Genomic DNA, 16,229 nt, shown 5'->3' on the forward strand with positions numbered 1-16,229 from the left:
CTGCAACCACACCGCCTCCAAATGTAGTTAGAGCCATTGTAGTTTAATTTGCCGGGCCGGTCGCTCTTCAGTGTCCTTCCGGCTCGAAATGGCCGGCAAAAGAATCGATTCCCCTCGTCCTCGTCAGGTATTCATCTCATTTGTCGCTTGCTTTGGCCGTTAAATCAGGCTTTCTGTTCATAAATTCATTCGACCATAATTGTTTCAGATTCGTCGCTGTTGACCAATGTTGATCGACGCTGGTATCGATCCGCCGTGGTGATCTGCCAATAGCCCGAAAGTGGCAGGCATCCTGGCATCACTAAGGTATGCCAATGCTACACGCCAAGTAATGTCTGCAACATTTAACACTCTCTAGGTGAAACGATAATCATCATAAATTTAATAATATCTCATGCATCATACTTTGTACATTCGTGCCAAGTAGCCAAGGTGCTTGGCTGCCCACCCGGGTTGCTTTAAAAGCAACCTTAAACCCGCTCCATCTGCTGGACCTCCAAATCTTTCTCTTTGTTGCCTTCCAACACCACCTCTGTCGTCTCTCCCTCTGGCAAGCTTCGTGCCATGGACACAATGTGCCATGTTGTCGGCGCATCTCGGAAAACGTGGTTGATCGACTCCAGGTTGCGGTTCTTCGTCTCGGGGAAGAAGATATACACCATGATCGGGATACAGCCCGAGAGGACAGTATAGATGACGTAATATCTCCAAGAGATTGTATTGAGAGCAACTGGGGTCACGAGTACGACAACGAAGTTCCAAAGCCAGTGGTTGGCAGTGGACATGGCCGACATGGCGACGCGCAGTCTCACCGGGGCCACCTCCGTACAGTACAGAAAGTTTCCGCCCAAGAAACCGATCGGATAGAACGAGTTAAAGAGGAAGATGAAAAGAGCAGACACGATGGATGCCGACTTATTGCCCTCGCCGAAACTGTTGGTAACTGAGAGTGCAAGCATACAGCAACACATGCCAGTTCCACTGATAATGAACACCTTTCTGCGGCCCAGTCGGTCGATGGTGAAGAAGGCGATGAAGCTGCAGAGGAACTTCCAGGTCAATGCGCATGCTGCCAGGATACTGGATAGGTCGGAGCTCATGCCCAGATTTTCTTTGAAAATCGTCGAGGCATATACGGAAATCAAGTTTCCTCCGCAAAGCTACTTAAGCTGTTAGCAAAGCGACCATGGCACAACCTCGTTATCTTGGGAAAGTCAACAACATACCTGTTGGAGACATTGAAGCGCCATGCAAAGGCAGAATCGGTAGAATAATCGCTCCTGGTCGTTGCCAGAGAGCATCTCCTTCCACGACACGGATTCCGCTGTGACCTCTAGCGATGTCTCAATACCCGTTACTTCCATCTGAATCGCCTCATCCTCCTTAGAGAGGCCCTTGTATGCTGCCAAACTACTGGCCGCCTCCTCGATGCGGCCCACGCGTACCAGCCAACGGGGGGATTCCGGAAGAAAGAAAACCGAGGCAAGCATGACAACCGAAAAGAAGAATGAGATGGCTAGTGGTACCCGCCACTGTGTTGTGCCATCAGCCTTGCTCAAGCCAAAGTCAATCCAGTTACACAGGACATAGCCCAGGCATATGAAGATACCGTCGGTGACAACATGTTGTCCACGATTCTTGGCTGAAGAGCATTCCGACTGCCATACGGGCACGGCCACACTCATCTGGCCAATACCGAAGCCCAGGATGATACGGCCAACGGTGAACTGGATAATATTGTAAGATGCTGTCTGCAGGACCTGGCCGATAACACTGAGGATGGCTCCAAGGAAAATTGTTTTTCGACGACCGAACTTCTCTCCAAGATATGAGCACGACAGAGCGCCGAACAGCGCACCAATCTGGAACGAAGCAATCACGGCACCCTTTGATGTGGTGTTTTTCTCCTTGGTCGCGCCCTCGGTGTTTAATGTGTCGATGTCAGGAAAGGTATGGACCCAGCTCTGGAGGGTAGCCAGGGGCCCTAAACCAGCCTGGTTATAACCAAAGAGAATAAAGGCTGGGGCGACAATGAGGGCCACCTGGGCCAAACGAAGCGATCTTCCGTAAAAAACCCCCATATTGACAGAAAAAGAGCTGTGATTTGATTTTTTGGCTAGAAGAAACCTTACGATCCAGGCGACTCAGTCTTATCTTATATACTGGGATTCCTTCTAGCTGGCCCCAAATTCCAACCCGGTGAGCTCACAAATGCGACGAAACAAATGGAAAAAAGGAAAAAATCTGTGCCGTGGGGACCCCATTCCCCGCATCATTATCGAAACACGAGTGTGGAGTACATACGGTGATTGTTATTACAAGGCCCGTGTCCATTTCCCTGGCCTGTGAGTTACTGAGACTAATTGTTATTAACTCACGGTTATTGATTTATTCGGGTTGGCCATCAGTGGTGGGGGAAGTCAGACAGCCAGCATCGGGCGACTTCCATATCCATGCGATATGCCGATGTTCTGATTCGCGGCACGCCTTCGGATCGACACCGAGACAACGCGATGGATGGAGCCAGTCGGGATTTTGTCCTTGAGGCTGTCGGAGTTTTTTTAATTATTAATTAGCGGATTATGCTACACCGAAACAAGAAATACTCGGTCTGTTGGGAAAATACCGCATCATGTCGTGTGATGCATTGCGGAGAACCCCAACTGGAGTCGGAGTAAGTATGGTCCTGACACATGGCCTAACACTTCATATTATGATGTCGGACAATGAATCATGATGCATTTTCCTATCTCCGAGCATATGCATTGTGGCAAAATCATGAGCTTAGCTATCTTGTGTACATGCCCCGGACTTACAGGGAGTCGATGTTTTCGCTTTCCGCGATCAAGCAATCTAAGAAAGGCGCCGGATCTCCTCCACCACGGCATCCGTCACTTCTTTCGTTGTCGCTTTCCCTCCTAAGTCGCCCGTCAAAATGCCCCGCTCGCAGACATTTTCAACGCAATATAACAATTTCTTGGCTGCCGCTCCCTCACCCAACCATTCCAGCGTCTCGGCCGCCGTCCAAAAAGTTGCCACTGGATTAGCTACGCCTTTGCCCGCGATGTCGAATGCGGACCCGTGGATAGGCTCGAACATGCTTGGGTGCTGTCGGGTGGGATCGAGGTTAGAGGTCGGCGCGATACCAATCGACCCAGCCAGAGCAGCTGCGAGATCGGACAGAATATCGGCGTGCTAGTGATATCATCAGCATATTTCTCAGGTAAACGGCATAGGAGAACTAACCAAATTAGAGGCAACGATGGTGTCAATTGATTGGGGCTTCAAGACCATCCTTGTAGTCATCGCGTCTACCAACATCTTGTCCACCGTCACATCCGGGAATTCCTTGGCAACATCCTGAGCCACTTCATCCCAAAGCACCATTCCATTCCGCTGCGCATTACTCTTTGTCACAACAGTAAGCAGCTTTCTTGGTCGCTTTTGCGCTGTCTCAAAGGCGAATCGCATAATCCGCTCCACACCATTTCGCGAGAAGATGGCCGTCTCCGTGGCCACCTCCCAAGGGAATCCGCGGTGTGAACGACCTCCTTGGCCTGCATACTCTCCCTCACTGTTCTCACGGACAATTACCCAATCGAGATCCCCAGAGTCGCAATTGCGGAGCGGGGACTGCGTACCCCGGAAAATTTTCGTTGGACGCACGTTTGCATATTGCTGGAAAGGCTGACAGATGGCAAGGCGGAGTCCCCACAAACTGATATGATCTGGGACGTCCTCAGCCCCGACTGCACCAAACAGTATGGAGTCGCTCTGCTTGAGCTCTTCCAATCCGCCATCAGGAATGTATTTTCCGGTGCGTTTGTAGGTTTCCGAGCTCCAGTCGTAATGTTTAAACTCAAGATTAAAAGTTTGAAGCTTCTCGCTGAGGGCCTGGAGCACCGTAATTCCAGCGCTCACTACCTCCGGCCCGATACCGTCGGCAGGAATCGATGCAATGTTGTAAGTTTTGGTCATTTTGCAGGGTTGATCTTTCTGGGGGGGAGAGGGGGTGTGTGTCGTCGGGATTTGGCTTTGCGTTGACTGATCGACCGAATTGATTGATCGTTTGATTGCTTAATTGGATTGGATGGACTTAGATTTGACCTGGAAATAAATATGGCAACGTCACTTATATATTCAGTGACCTCATGAAAAATTTTTCCTATTTTTTCTCGACAAAAGGGCTCTCTAGGAGAAGAATCAGACGGACACGGTCTTCGAATGTCCGGGGTAGGCGCTGTGCCCCTCATCGGACAAAGACATCACCGTGTCAGCCCTAAATCCAGTCGCGTGGCCCGGATTGCGGAGACCCCGGAGAGACTCCGGGGATCGGCTGGAGTAGCATCATACACTAGGACCCCTGCTTAGTCGGGAGAGACAGGGAGGAAGAATTATCGGAGTATTTTCAGTAGAGTCTCTTTTTCCAGGAGTTTTTTTTTTTCGCGGTTGAAAGTTCAGCTTGAATGTTCAGCCTATGACGATAATAAACCTACGCAAAGCTTAGCTCACCAGGACAGATAGGTCATAGGCCATTTTCGTGAAGCAGCCACGGGCCATCAGCCACGCTCCATACATCGCTCGTAAATATGCTTTCCAAATCAACCCCCGACAATCCTTCCTGTCCGGGAAAGCCGGGGTAAGATGAGAACCCGGAACTGTCCCCGAAGATCAGCCCGGCTGAATTATACCCGTTCCAATTGCTGTCCAGTGCTGCGTCTGGTAAAGCGATACCATGGCTAATGTGACTATTTATTTGCCCGTCTGTAACAGACATTGTTCCTGGATCAAGTCTGTGCGTGTGTAGATTTGCTGTTTCGAATGTTGTGCTCTGTCCTTGACCGTGGTCACCGGAAGAAACCGGAGGTGGACGATCCAAGGCTGGCCGATCGGACGGGATGTCGCGATTGCCAGTGGCGTTAGAAAAGTCCTTGATAGAGGAAACCATGGCTGTTGGATATCTAATTGCCGGATCCAGTTCAGCCACGGTTTTGGAAAGAGCAGACTCGAGGTCCCGAATTGCTTCGATACATGTTTTTGGCCAGCTACTTCCGCGCAATGAGAGGTTCTCTAGTATAGACAAGCCTAACTTGGCATATCTGGGCAAATTAGCATAACTCTAAACACCCGTTATCAGGAAACTCTATACCTTAAAGCTGCGTTTACGGGAAATTCCCGCTCCCAAGCAGCGTACATCAGAATTAAACAAGCCATCCAGACGGCCCAAGTGAAGGAGGGCCAGACCAAGGGGATAAGTTGCGCAGAGTCATTTGGTTGCGATTTTGTGGGCCCAGAAGTCATATATCCTGTTAGAGCGGTAATAAGTGACCTCGAAGACTCGATGCATATTTGCAACGCGGTTTCAGACTCAGGCGTAGACCCCTCTGTGGCTAAAAGAGGCCGATTCATTGAAATTATGGACTCATGCCGAAGGACAATCAACACTAAACGATGGAATGGGCTCAGTGCCTCCCGTGTGTCTGCGTCTTCGAAACCAACAGGGTAAACATCGTCGTATACCTCGTTCCACCAGTGTGCCAGTGATCCATTGACCTGCGTGGCCCCCGTGGGGTTGTCTTGGCTGTGGAATATCGATTTATTGCGGAGTTCCAGGATAAGACCCCGGACCTTGGCAAACTTTGCCAGATGTTGGAGGAGACGTAGTCGATTGTCATCTATATATGACAGATGTTAATATCGATTGTGACAAATATTTTGAAATAAACAAGATAAGTCATACCGCCAGCTACTGTACAACCTTCCTGCTGATGTCTTTCAGCCCCGGGATAACACACGTCAATGTCGTCATCTTTGATGCTAAGCGGAACTCCCAATGCTTGTGAAAGATATCGCTCGAGACAGTATATAGACCAGAAAAGGCGACGTCTAATAGCTATATCTTCCTGGCTGAAGCACGAAAAGCGTGCAGGGCAACGATGAAGCCCAAGATGGAAGGCGTTGCGAGTAATGACACCCCCAATTCGCGACGCAGCGTTAAGACGTAGCAATGATGCAAGAAATAGCTCCACACTGAACGCGGCCTGTAAGAGCTGGATTGTAGTCGGTTCGCTGAATAAAATTTGTAGACTGTCCATCGCTTGGCCTACCGTCCAGAACATCAGGTTTGACGGTACGGCCTCTCCGGGAGTATCCATCTGCCTTCTATCTACCAAGGAAATAGAGACAATTGATCGGATGATGATTTTGTCAGTCCGGCTGATACCTGCAAGGCCATTGTGACTGACCTTTTCGAGAAGATGCAGGACAGTCGGGGCATGCAGGAAGGGAAACATTGGGTGCCAGGTCTCAAAATAGCTCTTCGTCCACTGAACAAGTTTCTCAAAAGAAGGAGGGCCCCTAAAGGTAGGATCAAGCTCATCCTTGGCCCAGAGCTCGCTGTTTATCTTATTCACATCATGGTTACTGTGCAGCTGGTCATCTTCCCCGGGAACAAGATTCTCGTTTCGCACTTTGGCCTGGTTCAAATCTGCAGAGCGACGGGCAAAAGCATTATAGACAGTCCGTATGAAGTGAATCCCACTAGAGCTCCCTAGAAAGCTAGCAGACCCATCTATTGGCTTTCTCATGATCCCAATCTCACGAGGGCCTGTTGTCGACGCGCGTTTCCGCCGCTTGACGGGGTGGACATCTGGTTGAGAGGTCTCATCATCGTATCCAGGACTAGATATAACTGGAGATCTGGTGCTCATGGTTAAAGATGCAATTGAAGGCTTTTTTTGCTTTAATGTGGTCAGACGATGCGAAATGAATGTGTCGAGACGAGGCAATTCCGGGGTAATCACGTGGTAAGATATGGTTAGTCAGCGTGTGTCCTCTTTTCGCCCTTTTCGCTCTCTTCTGCTTCGATTTTTAGAAATATTGTAATTTTTGTCCGAGTTCTTCTGTATTGTGCTCTTCCAACATTCTTTCCTGAATTTTCATGGTGGCTATTTGATTAGATCTCATTTCCCCGCGGCGTGTCATTCACGGAACTCGGCAAGTGGATGGATGCTCTTGACTTTCAAAGCTTGGATAACTACTACAATTGAATGATTTTATCATTCAAGTCAAGATCCAACGACTCGTCAAAATATATAGGTATCCCAAAGAGACAACTAATCTCTTGAAACCACATTTTGCTGGGGCTCATAAGATCCAGCAGCCATTCTCATAAATATGTCATCTGGTACTTCTCCTGTCAAACATAGTACGTCGATGCCTAACACGGACAGAGCTCAGTCCTATATCATGCGAATCATGCAGACAAAAGAAGTGCAAGGTAAGCATCACCTATTTTTACTGTACTGTATTTCAATTAACTTGTTAATAGTGTGATCGAGTCCTGTAAGTACCTCTATACCAGTTATCGATCAACCACTAATAAACAGTCCCTTCTGTACACAATGCAACACGGATCCATCAAGATGCACGTATCCAGAAAGTGGCAAACGGTAGTCTTGTCTAATCCACTATGTAAAAAGAATAACAACTAATTCATATCTAGGGGCCTACCCCTTGGCTATCTAACCCAGCTTGAACACCGACTCGAAGAAACAGAAGCGGTTCTTTTCTCTACCTTATCCACTCTCCATTCTATCAATCCCTCTTTTGCACCTTCAGACACACACATCCCGCCGGATCGAAGGGAGAATAATACCAAACCGGCCAAGATGGACGAATGGAGACGTTTGCCACTGACTTCGCGAAAAGTGGACTTGATGCGGTGGTGGGAAGAAAAGGGTGGTGATAGCTCTAGTATTCGCTTTGGAGAAAGCCATGAAGGGCTATCTGGGGAGAGTTCGTCTCATAATCTTCGCGTTGAAGGAGAATATGTCGGTCTGGATGAAAGACAGGGGCAGGATGGATCTGCAAGTCTTGTGCCTATGGGAGATATTGGGGGCAAAGCAGAAGAGTTGGCGAAGATGGAGTCGACGATTTATTTTTGATTATATCTCAATAATAATAAACTCATCGTGTTTAGATTTCTGAAGGGGGAAAGAGATTGATTCTATCTAGGGTACTGTAACTACGGCCACCACCACCAGAAACCATGCCCATATATATAGCTATGGCTGCCTTACTAGTATTTCCGTATATAATAAGCCTGGTAGAGTAGCTGATTTAATACTATTAATATCTCTTCAAGAGACAGCTCCTGTATCTACTAGGATATAGCAAGTAGAGTGAATGTATGTATAGTGAGTCAGTATGGTGTGTGTAGTGTTACTCTCTAAAATCTTCATCTCTTCGTCTCTTCTTCTATTTTTCTTTTTTTGTCTTCCCCCCTCTTCTCCACTACTTCTCTTCTTCTTCGCCCCTCCAGTCTTCTCGTGTACCTCCCATTCCACGCCACCCCATCTCTTGCCCAAATGCCTTCTTCTGTAAGCATCTTCCTGCCACTCAGCTATAAACCTAACAACGGATCATACAGAACAGCCCCGAATGTTTCTACTGCCACACCTCTGGCCAGATCCAGAGGGGGTGCCCGCTCCGTGCTGCTGTGTTCAGAGTCTTCTCCCAGCCCCTCGAGATAATTACTCTAGAGGCTTTCCAGGCTAACAATGATAACTTACTGACTTCTACAAAGCCCCGTCGCATCGCAGTAGGTTATATTCAAATTACACCACAAATACAAATATTGATAACGTCGTCATCGTTGCCCCCAGCCCCAGAACCGAAACCAGCAGCTCCAGCAAGAAAATCAAACACAACAAGAGCCAATCGATGAAAATCTTCAGGTGCAGTTTCAACTGCTTCAGCAACAGGACGAGCAGGGGCAGCGTCATCTGGCCTTGGAAAGTAGGATGCGTCGAATGGAAAGAGAAAATACAAGGTTGAAACAAGAAAACCAGGAGCTTAAGAGACGCCTACAGCAGGATGAATCGGGCAGGGAAAACTAGACGCGCCCCCCTAGCCCCAATCTTTGATTTGTTAAATGTACCGTAAGGAAAATGTCAATGGTTCTTTGTTCTCGATGATGTAGTAGAGTATTTTTACGGTATTATCTAAACTTCTCACTAGAAGGTGAGAAGAGGCCTAGATAGTATCTGTATCTGACTTGGGAAAGGTGGAGGTTTCTTTGTTTTCTGTTATGTGGCAGATTGTGTTTCTGTATAATTATCTAAACTGCCAAATAGACGGCCCGAGGGTCTATAGATATTCGTATCTGACTTAGGGAACGTAGTAGTTCTTCCTCTAGATCTTCGATTTCTACTATGTCTCGGAATGGAAATGCCAATGGAAGTTTCTTTAGTTTCTATGATATGGCATACTGTTTCTGCTCCGGCGAGAAGAGGCCAATCCATCTTTTCCATCATTCTGCTTTCTGGCACCAGTCATCTTGTAGTTTGTTTTAAATATAAGCCAGTGATACCTTGTTTGTACTAAAATCACACCAAGTAGTAAATTCCAATGTAAAATAAAGCGTAGGCAATGCCTTTTTCGCCTTGTCTGATAAGCACAGATATTTTTTTTTTTTAAACGTCTTTTCCTCTACTAACGCAGCTGTTCATCAATCATGACTCCTCGAGCTTACCAACAATCTTCCCCTCGCGCCTTCTTCTGTTGCGTGAAGTCTTTCTCCCCACCACCCTGTTTCCTCTTCTGTGAGGAAATAGGATCATAGCCAAGGTCTTCGACATTTTTAAAGCCCAAGCGACTCCGAGGTTGGCCCAGAAGTTTGCTTAACTCATGGTCTGCCCATGCTTCAACTGGCATCTCGGGTACGCCTGACCCAGTTCCGGCAATGTCGCCATTTTCTCGGGTCTTTCTAATATCGCGAAGCTGAGAGGCCACATGTGGCAATGCACATATGGTATTCCTGTATTCTAACCACCTCGAAATTGTGTGATCTTGGAATAAAATGAAGATCTTCTGTTTCTCGCCTTGCCCTGGACGGTGGACCTGGCCGATTACTTCAAATAAACTCTTCATACCAAACGTCGGTTCCAGGACAATGACCCTGGAGCAGTGATGGTGGAGGTTAAAGCTTAAGTCACCACAACTGAAGGTCGTGATGAGGACCTGGCAATGATTATCTTTGCTTGTAAAGTGTTCGACAGCGTGCATTCTTGCCCTCGGAGACATGGATGGTGACACAGTGGCATATTCAATCGAAAGTGCGTCGATGAACATTTCAACTATATACTGAACTAGGGGCCAATTCACAAGAATCAAAAACTTCGGCAGCTCATGCATCTCGGAAACCTCAAAAGCACCCTCGTCAAGCAAGATTATGGCAAAGTAACGAAGCTTTGGACAATCATGCGCCAGGTAGTGTGCCTGGCCCAAGCGCGTCTCTGGCGCCATAGCTGCTCGATCTTTGGATACACACACATGGAAGAATGAAAACCCGCGGTCATCTCCTTCCACGTATTTCTTGGCTTGAGCGAGCAGAGCCTTTGAGCCGCCAACACTCTGAACGAATTGGTCGAGCTTCGGAAAGAAAGCGAGATGACACAGGCGCTGAAGCACTTCCTCGTCTATGCATTGCTTCTCAACTCCGTCTGCGCCAGAATAGCTACCACCGCCCCTCTTTCCTTTGTGCAGTCGCGCCACCAAACTTCCGTATAGCAGGTCATGTTCCTTCTGCGCTTGTTGCGAATACTTGAGCTCTACTGTCATGATTCGAAAAGGCGGTATATCATCGTCAACGCTTGCGTGTATATTATACGAGTCGTCCACCCCCCTCTGGAGACAAATTAACCGCATTATAACGGGTATCGCGCCATTCCCGTCCCTTGTAGTCAGGTGGCCTCCAGTTGCAAGGGCTGCCAATCGATGTAGGGACAAGTGTAAATGAAGTTGGCGTTCCGATAGATCAGTCATATTGCTCCATTTGCGGTATTCTTCAATTGCCTCTTTGTCGACACCAGTACAATCAGCCCCGTCTCCAGGGGTAGCTTCGTCAAAATCATCACGACAGAGCAAGGAACTATAGCCACACAGGTCCAAGGCAATATCTCCCAATGGTTTGGGGCTCAAGAGCCACACATGCTCTGCTCCAATCTGACTCAACGATCGATGTGTTCGTGTCCATGTTTTTCTGACGTCGTCGCTCTCGTCCGCGATCACTCGACTAAATAATCCAGTTATCTGCGTTTGGTAAGTCAACTGTCGACGCTGATGGATTACTCGCTTCCCGATAGAACTGGTATCCTCGTCGGCTTTTTCTTGGGCATCTCTCAACGTGTTAGTCGCCTGGTCAGTTTTCTCTAGCTTCTCGTCTTGGTCACCACTGGCGTATTCGTTCGTGCCTTTCTGAACACCCCCGTTTCCTTGCTCATTTATGCAATCGATTTTATGAGTGGTTAGCTGAGCCCACGTTTCGTATGTCGTCAACACAATTGTCCGGGATGTGTCTGCACTATCAGAATCAAGACTTGAGAGTGTCTCACGTAGCTCTGCCAACGTATTCACTGTCTGACACTTCCACCATAGATTCGGTCTCGGCTCGCCCAACCCATAAAACATAATTATGTCCAGCTTGTCACTAAACTGCTTATGCACCTCCTCCTGCCAGGCGTCTATTAGTTTAGGGGGGCATACCACCAGAGTGGGTCGGTGGAAATACCCAACCAGTTGAGATGCTCGCTGGCTAGCAAACCAGACCAAAGCAAGTGATATCAATATCGTCCCCAATTCTCTTGCATCCGCAAGAATACCACCCTTTATTGGGGATTCCTCCTGCTGCAACATCCAAGCCAGTCCCGTCATTTGCAAGGGCTTGAGCATAGTTGGCTCAATGAATGCATGCCCTGGAGGAATCACCGGCCTTTTCGGGTCTAATCCCAGGGTGGCACAGGCTTGTTGAAAACCAGGTGCCTGTGCCGAGACTATACCATGTCTTTCCATGTCAGTTGGATTCCAGTCCATCGCAGGCTCCGAGTTAGCCATGAGGCGCGCGAGCACCCCGTCAGAGCTCAGCTGCTCCGAGATACTGGTCTCTTTCGGCTCATATAAGATACAGGTCTGACTGAAGTTGTCACTCTTCACCAGATAGTCTATCAGTAATAATCGGTGCTTTTCCGGCATCTGAGGGCGGATAATGCCTTTTTCAAACCTATAACAAAGCGCTGCGCTGATGCCGGATGAAACTTCGTGGATGACATTCCGTTCGGGGCCATCTTTGTTGCTCTCGTTGTCTCTGTCTCGACGCGAGCTCTCGTTTAACTCGTCGTGAAATGTTGTCAAGTCTTCTGTCGTGAGCCCAAAAATCTCGTCACTGGTTTGCGGAACACTCTCGTCTATTTCTGGCTCTTGCGCCGTTGCTGACTGTTGGGTAGATGGTGTTTCCTCATTTGACTGGCGATGATAAACAGGAGCTGTAGCTTTATGGCGTCGTGCCGTGCTCGGTATCCTTTGCGTATTCGACATTAACGTGAATAAGGAAAGCAACTTCCAGCCCTGGAGTACATCGTATGGGTCTAGCTGTAGTGGGCCAGCACCCACAGTTGATCGTGGGAAAAGTGTCGGTTTTGCCTGTATGAGCTTCAGAACGTACCAAAGGCACGTCAACGGGGCCAATGTATCTTCTGTGACATTCTGGACTCCGACTCGCGGGCGGTTCGAAGCGGTCATGACGATATGGAACGCTGGGTTGAATGCGCAGGTCAAAATCGCCGACATCCGGAGAATCAGTTTACCACTCTTAATACCTTGGTGGTCGAATGAATTTGCCCGGTAGGCAATCCAATCCTTGATCACGTTCTTCGTGTCGACATCGTCGAGATACAACGCCCACAGCTTATCCGTGGAGGGAAGAGCCAGAGCACCGGCCAAGGACGCCGGTTTTTGGTCTAGCATCTGCACGTATTTCAAATCATATTCGACTCCTGGAATTCCGCATGACTTCCTTTCGTACTTGGCTGTCATGATTTGAGTGATATCAATCGATTTGGTCGACTAGGGCTTTATACGGTCGGTGGCTTCCTTTGCCCCTGTTGTTCAAAGAGATAGTGTAGAGGTGGTATGTCTCTAGACTTAGAGCTGATATGAGGTATGACTACTATTAGGTGGATGTTGTTTGTAGGAAGGAGAGAGGCCAGAAGCCTAATTTATAGACCTCCCCCACGCAGAGAGATAGGATCGAAGCGGTAGTAAGTGAGAGGAATATAAAGTGAAAATATCATATGAAGCCTTAATTGAGTGGCCAATGTGACTGGTTGGTGGGTTGAATGCCGGTTGAGGTATGTCAGAGTGTTGTATAGGGGTATCTTTATATATGGTTCTCATAGAAAGCGTACCTGACTACTCTATAGTAGTGAGATAGAGTTTTGATTATCAGTTAAACCTCAGATAAGTAGATCATAAGAAAGAGGTAAAAAGTAGTAGCAGAATATCAAATGATCAAAACTCCCATATCTCAGTAGTATAGAGAACCAGCATGAATTTTGCCTGAGATGAGTAAGACTTCAACCAAATGAAATCTGTTCATCCTCTAGGCATGATATGATAATCATTCTAGCGAGGTCAGTTTGGCGTAAAGATAGTGTATGCTTTATAGACCCCATCAATATTATTATTCCAACATGTATCATTGATTATCTTTGTAATAGTGTATCATCACGTGGTATATGCAAGTCAAAACTTTTTAGGGCCTATACCCGACGACATAACCGACCATTCTGATCAGGAAGATTGTCCAAGCTCTTGACCACCCAATCCTCACTTCCCACGGCTGTAGGAGCGTAGAAAAGACCGGACGGGTCAAACTTTTGCTTAAACTCATAGAGACGAGGGTAATTGGTTCCATAGAATGCTTGCTGGAAGTGAGGTTCCAGAATATCCGACTCGGACATGTAAGCCCCAGCCTCGGGGCAGGTAGCGCGCCACTGGCCCAGAATGTCATTCGTGAAGTGGTCCAATTCCTTGCGGATCTCTGTGTTGGAGGCATTGGCGGACCAGGACGTCGAGGTGATGGCGTGCATGAGAGTGTTGCGGAAGGCCGGGTTAACCGAGTTTTCGGGAATGTTGTCGAGAAGGTCAGCTTTCATGTTGAAGGCGAGGAGGGGGTGGCCGGCAGTGATGGTAGATTGGAGAGCCTCGAATGTCTTGTTGAAGAGGGAGGGGTCTTCCCAGTTAGCCCGGGGAAAGAGGCGCGATCCCGTCATCATGGTCGAGGAAGCGACTGTTTCGAGTGGGAAGCCGGCGTCCCATCCGTCGTAGAAGTTGTCATAGTAGGTAGAGTTGGGGCTGTAGGAAATGCCAAGACGATCGAGCTCGTTGAACCAGGGCTGCATGAGGGTGTTAAACTGGTCAACAGTGTGGTTGACAGCAAAGAAGGGGTTCATCAGGAAATGGAACGAGCTGGGGCCGGTCGACATGACCCAGAAGTAGGCATATGTGCCAGCATCAGCATTGACAGCGAAACGGTCGAGATAAGCACGAACACCAGCCCAGAAGGTGTCAACGGAGACATTCTTCCCACTAGCAAAGTTGAAAGTCGAAACGGTTACTCCAACCTTGGGGTAGACGCGCGAGATGATAGAGGTTACCACGCCGTAGGTACCACCACCGCCACCACGGAAGGCCCAGAAGAGATCAGGATCGCTCTCCTCAGTGATTGTCACAAAGCGACCGTTGGCCAAAACGACTTCGAGAGCGAGAACCTGATCTGCAGCCAATCCGTACATGCTAGACATCGGAGAGTGACCGCCACCAAGGACATAACCACCGGCGACACCGACAGTCTAGATAATTAGCGGATATTCTCGGATTTTCATGCTGGGCGACTTACTTTGCCTTCACCACCGATAGCAGTAAAGCCCATTTCCTTGGCTTTCTCGTAGATCTCGAACGCCTGAACACCAGCACCCATCTTGACAGCGGGGCCGTGATAGCTAGAAGTCTGGTATTTCTCGACGTATTTGATATCCTTCAGGTTATGCGTCCAGATGCCCAGGGCACCAGCGCCAGTAGATTTGCCATTGAAATCATGGCCGGTGTTCTTGACTACCAGACGGATGCCAGCATTACGGGCAAAGTTGACGGCCAGCTGGACCTGAGCGACGGTGCTCACATTGACGGCATAACTGCTGTATCCGCCGACAGTGCAGGAGCCTGAAGAATTGGTGGTTGGCAGACAGCTTCTGCCTTCGAATAGCGGCCACATTACCGAGGCAGGATCGGCATCGCTGATAGGGTTAGCATGGGATCATTATTATGTGGATAAAGATAGGTAGGTAGCTTACTGTAGGTAGGAGATAGTCCAATTGGATGCGATGGCTTTACATTCTGCCGCATCATATTCAGGCCATGAAGAATAGCACGGAGCAGCAAGGGGGGCAGTTTTGATGAGAGAACCGCCTACAAGACGGTCGAAAAGGGACCAAGTAGAGGGAGAAGGCCAGTGAGCATCACCAGGAAAGACTTTGCACGCGCCCGTGGAACGATTGGAGGGAGGGTGGTGATCGTGAGCAAAGTCGAAAAGATGCGACTGGTTGTGGTTGAAAGAAGCGCTGAGGTTGGCGATGACGCTGTCGGTCAATTGAAAGGATTCACTAGGGAACCAAGGGACACCAGCAGAAGAAGTGGAGGGGGAAACGTGATGACCAGCGATGGAAGACGCCTCAGCCGATAAGGAGAGGGTGGAGAGGAGAGAATTGAGGAGAAATGTCATGGTGGAAAGAGGAGAAGAGATGAGGAGAAAAGAGGAAGAGAATGACGATCAGTAGATTTCACACAATAAAATAACTTACAGTCAAAATAGTCGAAATTAATAGCAAAACTAGATTAATTGACTGTCTGTTGCAATATATTAGATACATTAACTAAATCCTTCTAGCACCGCCACCTGAAATAACGTGAATGCCAGAATCACCAAGTGCGATGGAAAAAAAGACGTTGAATCATTGACCCACTCGATCTGATGAACAGAGAAGAATAAAGATGGACGATCCATGGATCTGTGCAAATCTTGAAGTTGAATTCTTTCCCGAGTGGCAACCGAGGTAGGTATCTTTATTCTGTGTGGGTGAGTTCTCCGTCAGTTAGAGAATGAATTATTTGATGTTAGAAATAGAGATAGAAAAGATACTACTAGTAGATAGATAGAATCTCAAGATCTGATGATCGCCTCGACTTTCCTGGATGCAGTAAAATCACCGTTGATCATCCCCAGACTCTCTCTCTCTCTATATTCACTGCTTCCGCCTCTAACCGCGTCAACTGCCGATTGTCCTGCTGGTTCTCTCATCCGTGGATTCAACATCGCGAATTTCAGTCAAGCC

General features: G+C 48.2%; 7 protein-coding genes across 7 annotated transcripts; 2 read left to right on the forward strand and 5 right to left on the reverse strand.

The window, feature by feature from the left end:
* Nucleotides 1-368: 368 nt before the first annotated feature.
* ASPWEDRAFT_60584 (sugar porter family MFS transporter) lies at nt 369-2,081 on the reverse strand (the record flags this gene model as incomplete). Its single annotated transcript, XM_040838527.1, has 2 exons — nt 369-1,160; nt 1,227-2,081. The coding sequence occupies 2 exons, from the start codon at nt 2,079-2,081 to the stop codon at nt 471-473; spliced, it is 1,545 nt and encodes a 514-aa protein (XP_040687792.1). The 3' UTR covers nt 369-470.
* Nucleotides 2,082-2,853: 772 nt separating this feature from the next.
* ASPWEDRAFT_173546 (putative tartrate dehydrogenase) lies at nt 2,854-3,978 on the reverse strand (the record flags this gene model as incomplete). The annotated part of the gene is made up of 2 exons (XM_040831094.1): nt 2,854-3,195; nt 3,247-3,978. 2 exons carry the CDS (start codon nt 3,976-3,978, stop codon nt 2,854-2,856), a joined length of 1,074 nt encoding a protein of 357 aa, XP_040687793.1.
* A 547-nt stretch (nt 3,979-4,525) lies between these two features.
* Nucleotides 4,526-6,587, reverse strand: ASPWEDRAFT_52416 (CeGAL family transcription factor; the record flags this gene model as incomplete). Its single annotated transcript, XM_040837747.1, has 3 exons — nt 4,526-5,099; nt 5,150-5,675; nt 5,741-6,587. 3 exons carry the CDS (start codon nt 6,585-6,587, stop codon nt 4,526-4,528), a joined length of 1,947 nt encoding a protein of 648 aa, XP_040687794.1.
* Nucleotides 6,588-6,911: 324 nt separating this feature from the next.
* On the forward strand, nt 6,912-7,995 carry ASPWEDRAFT_69853 (Zn(II)2Cys6 transcription factor domain-containing protein). Its single transcript, XM_040839078.1, has 5 exons — nt 6,912-7,186; nt 7,233-7,279; nt 7,331-7,344; nt 7,389-7,451; nt 7,505-7,995. The coding sequence occupies exons 1-5, from the start codon at nt 7,177-7,179 to the stop codon at nt 7,944-7,946; spliced, it is 576 nt and encodes a 191-aa protein (XP_040687795.1). The 5' UTR covers nt 6,912-7,176; the 3' UTR covers nt 7,947-7,995.
* Nucleotides 7,996-8,369: 374 nt separating this feature from the next.
* On the forward strand, nt 8,370-8,900 carry ASPWEDRAFT_29288 (uncharacterized protein; the record flags this gene model as incomplete). Its single annotated transcript, XM_040833251.1, has 3 exons — nt 8,370-8,381; nt 8,432-8,602; nt 8,739-8,900. 3 exons carry the CDS (start codon nt 8,370-8,372, stop codon nt 8,898-8,900), a joined length of 345 nt encoding a protein of 114 aa, XP_040687796.1.
* Nucleotides 8,901-9,531: 631 nt separating this feature from the next.
* On the reverse strand, nt 9,532-12,873 carry ASPWEDRAFT_29289 (uncharacterized protein; the record flags this gene model as incomplete). The annotated part of the gene is made up of 1 exon (XM_040833252.1): nt 9,532-12,873. One exon carries the CDS (start codon nt 12,871-12,873, stop codon nt 9,532-9,534), a length of 3,342 nt encoding a protein of 1,113 aa, XP_040687797.1.
* A 725-nt stretch (nt 12,874-13,598) lies between these two features.
* Nucleotides 13,599-15,619, reverse strand: ASPWEDRAFT_113747 (uncharacterized protein; the record flags this gene model as incomplete). The annotated part of the gene is made up of 3 exons (XM_040828430.1): nt 13,599-14,690; nt 14,738-15,134; nt 15,192-15,619. The coding sequence occupies 3 exons, from the start codon at nt 15,617-15,619 to the stop codon at nt 13,599-13,601; spliced, it is 1,917 nt and encodes a 638-aa protein (XP_040687798.1).
* Between the last annotated feature and the right edge of the window lie 610 nt (nt 15,620-16,229).

Source organism: Aspergillus wentii (genome assembly GCF_001890725.1).
Source record: "Aspergillus wentii DTO 134E9 unplaced genomic scaffold ASPWEscaffold_5, whole genome shotgun sequence".
NCBI lineage: Eukaryota > Fungi > Ascomycota > Eurotiomycetes > Eurotiales > Aspergillaceae > Aspergillus > Aspergillus wentii.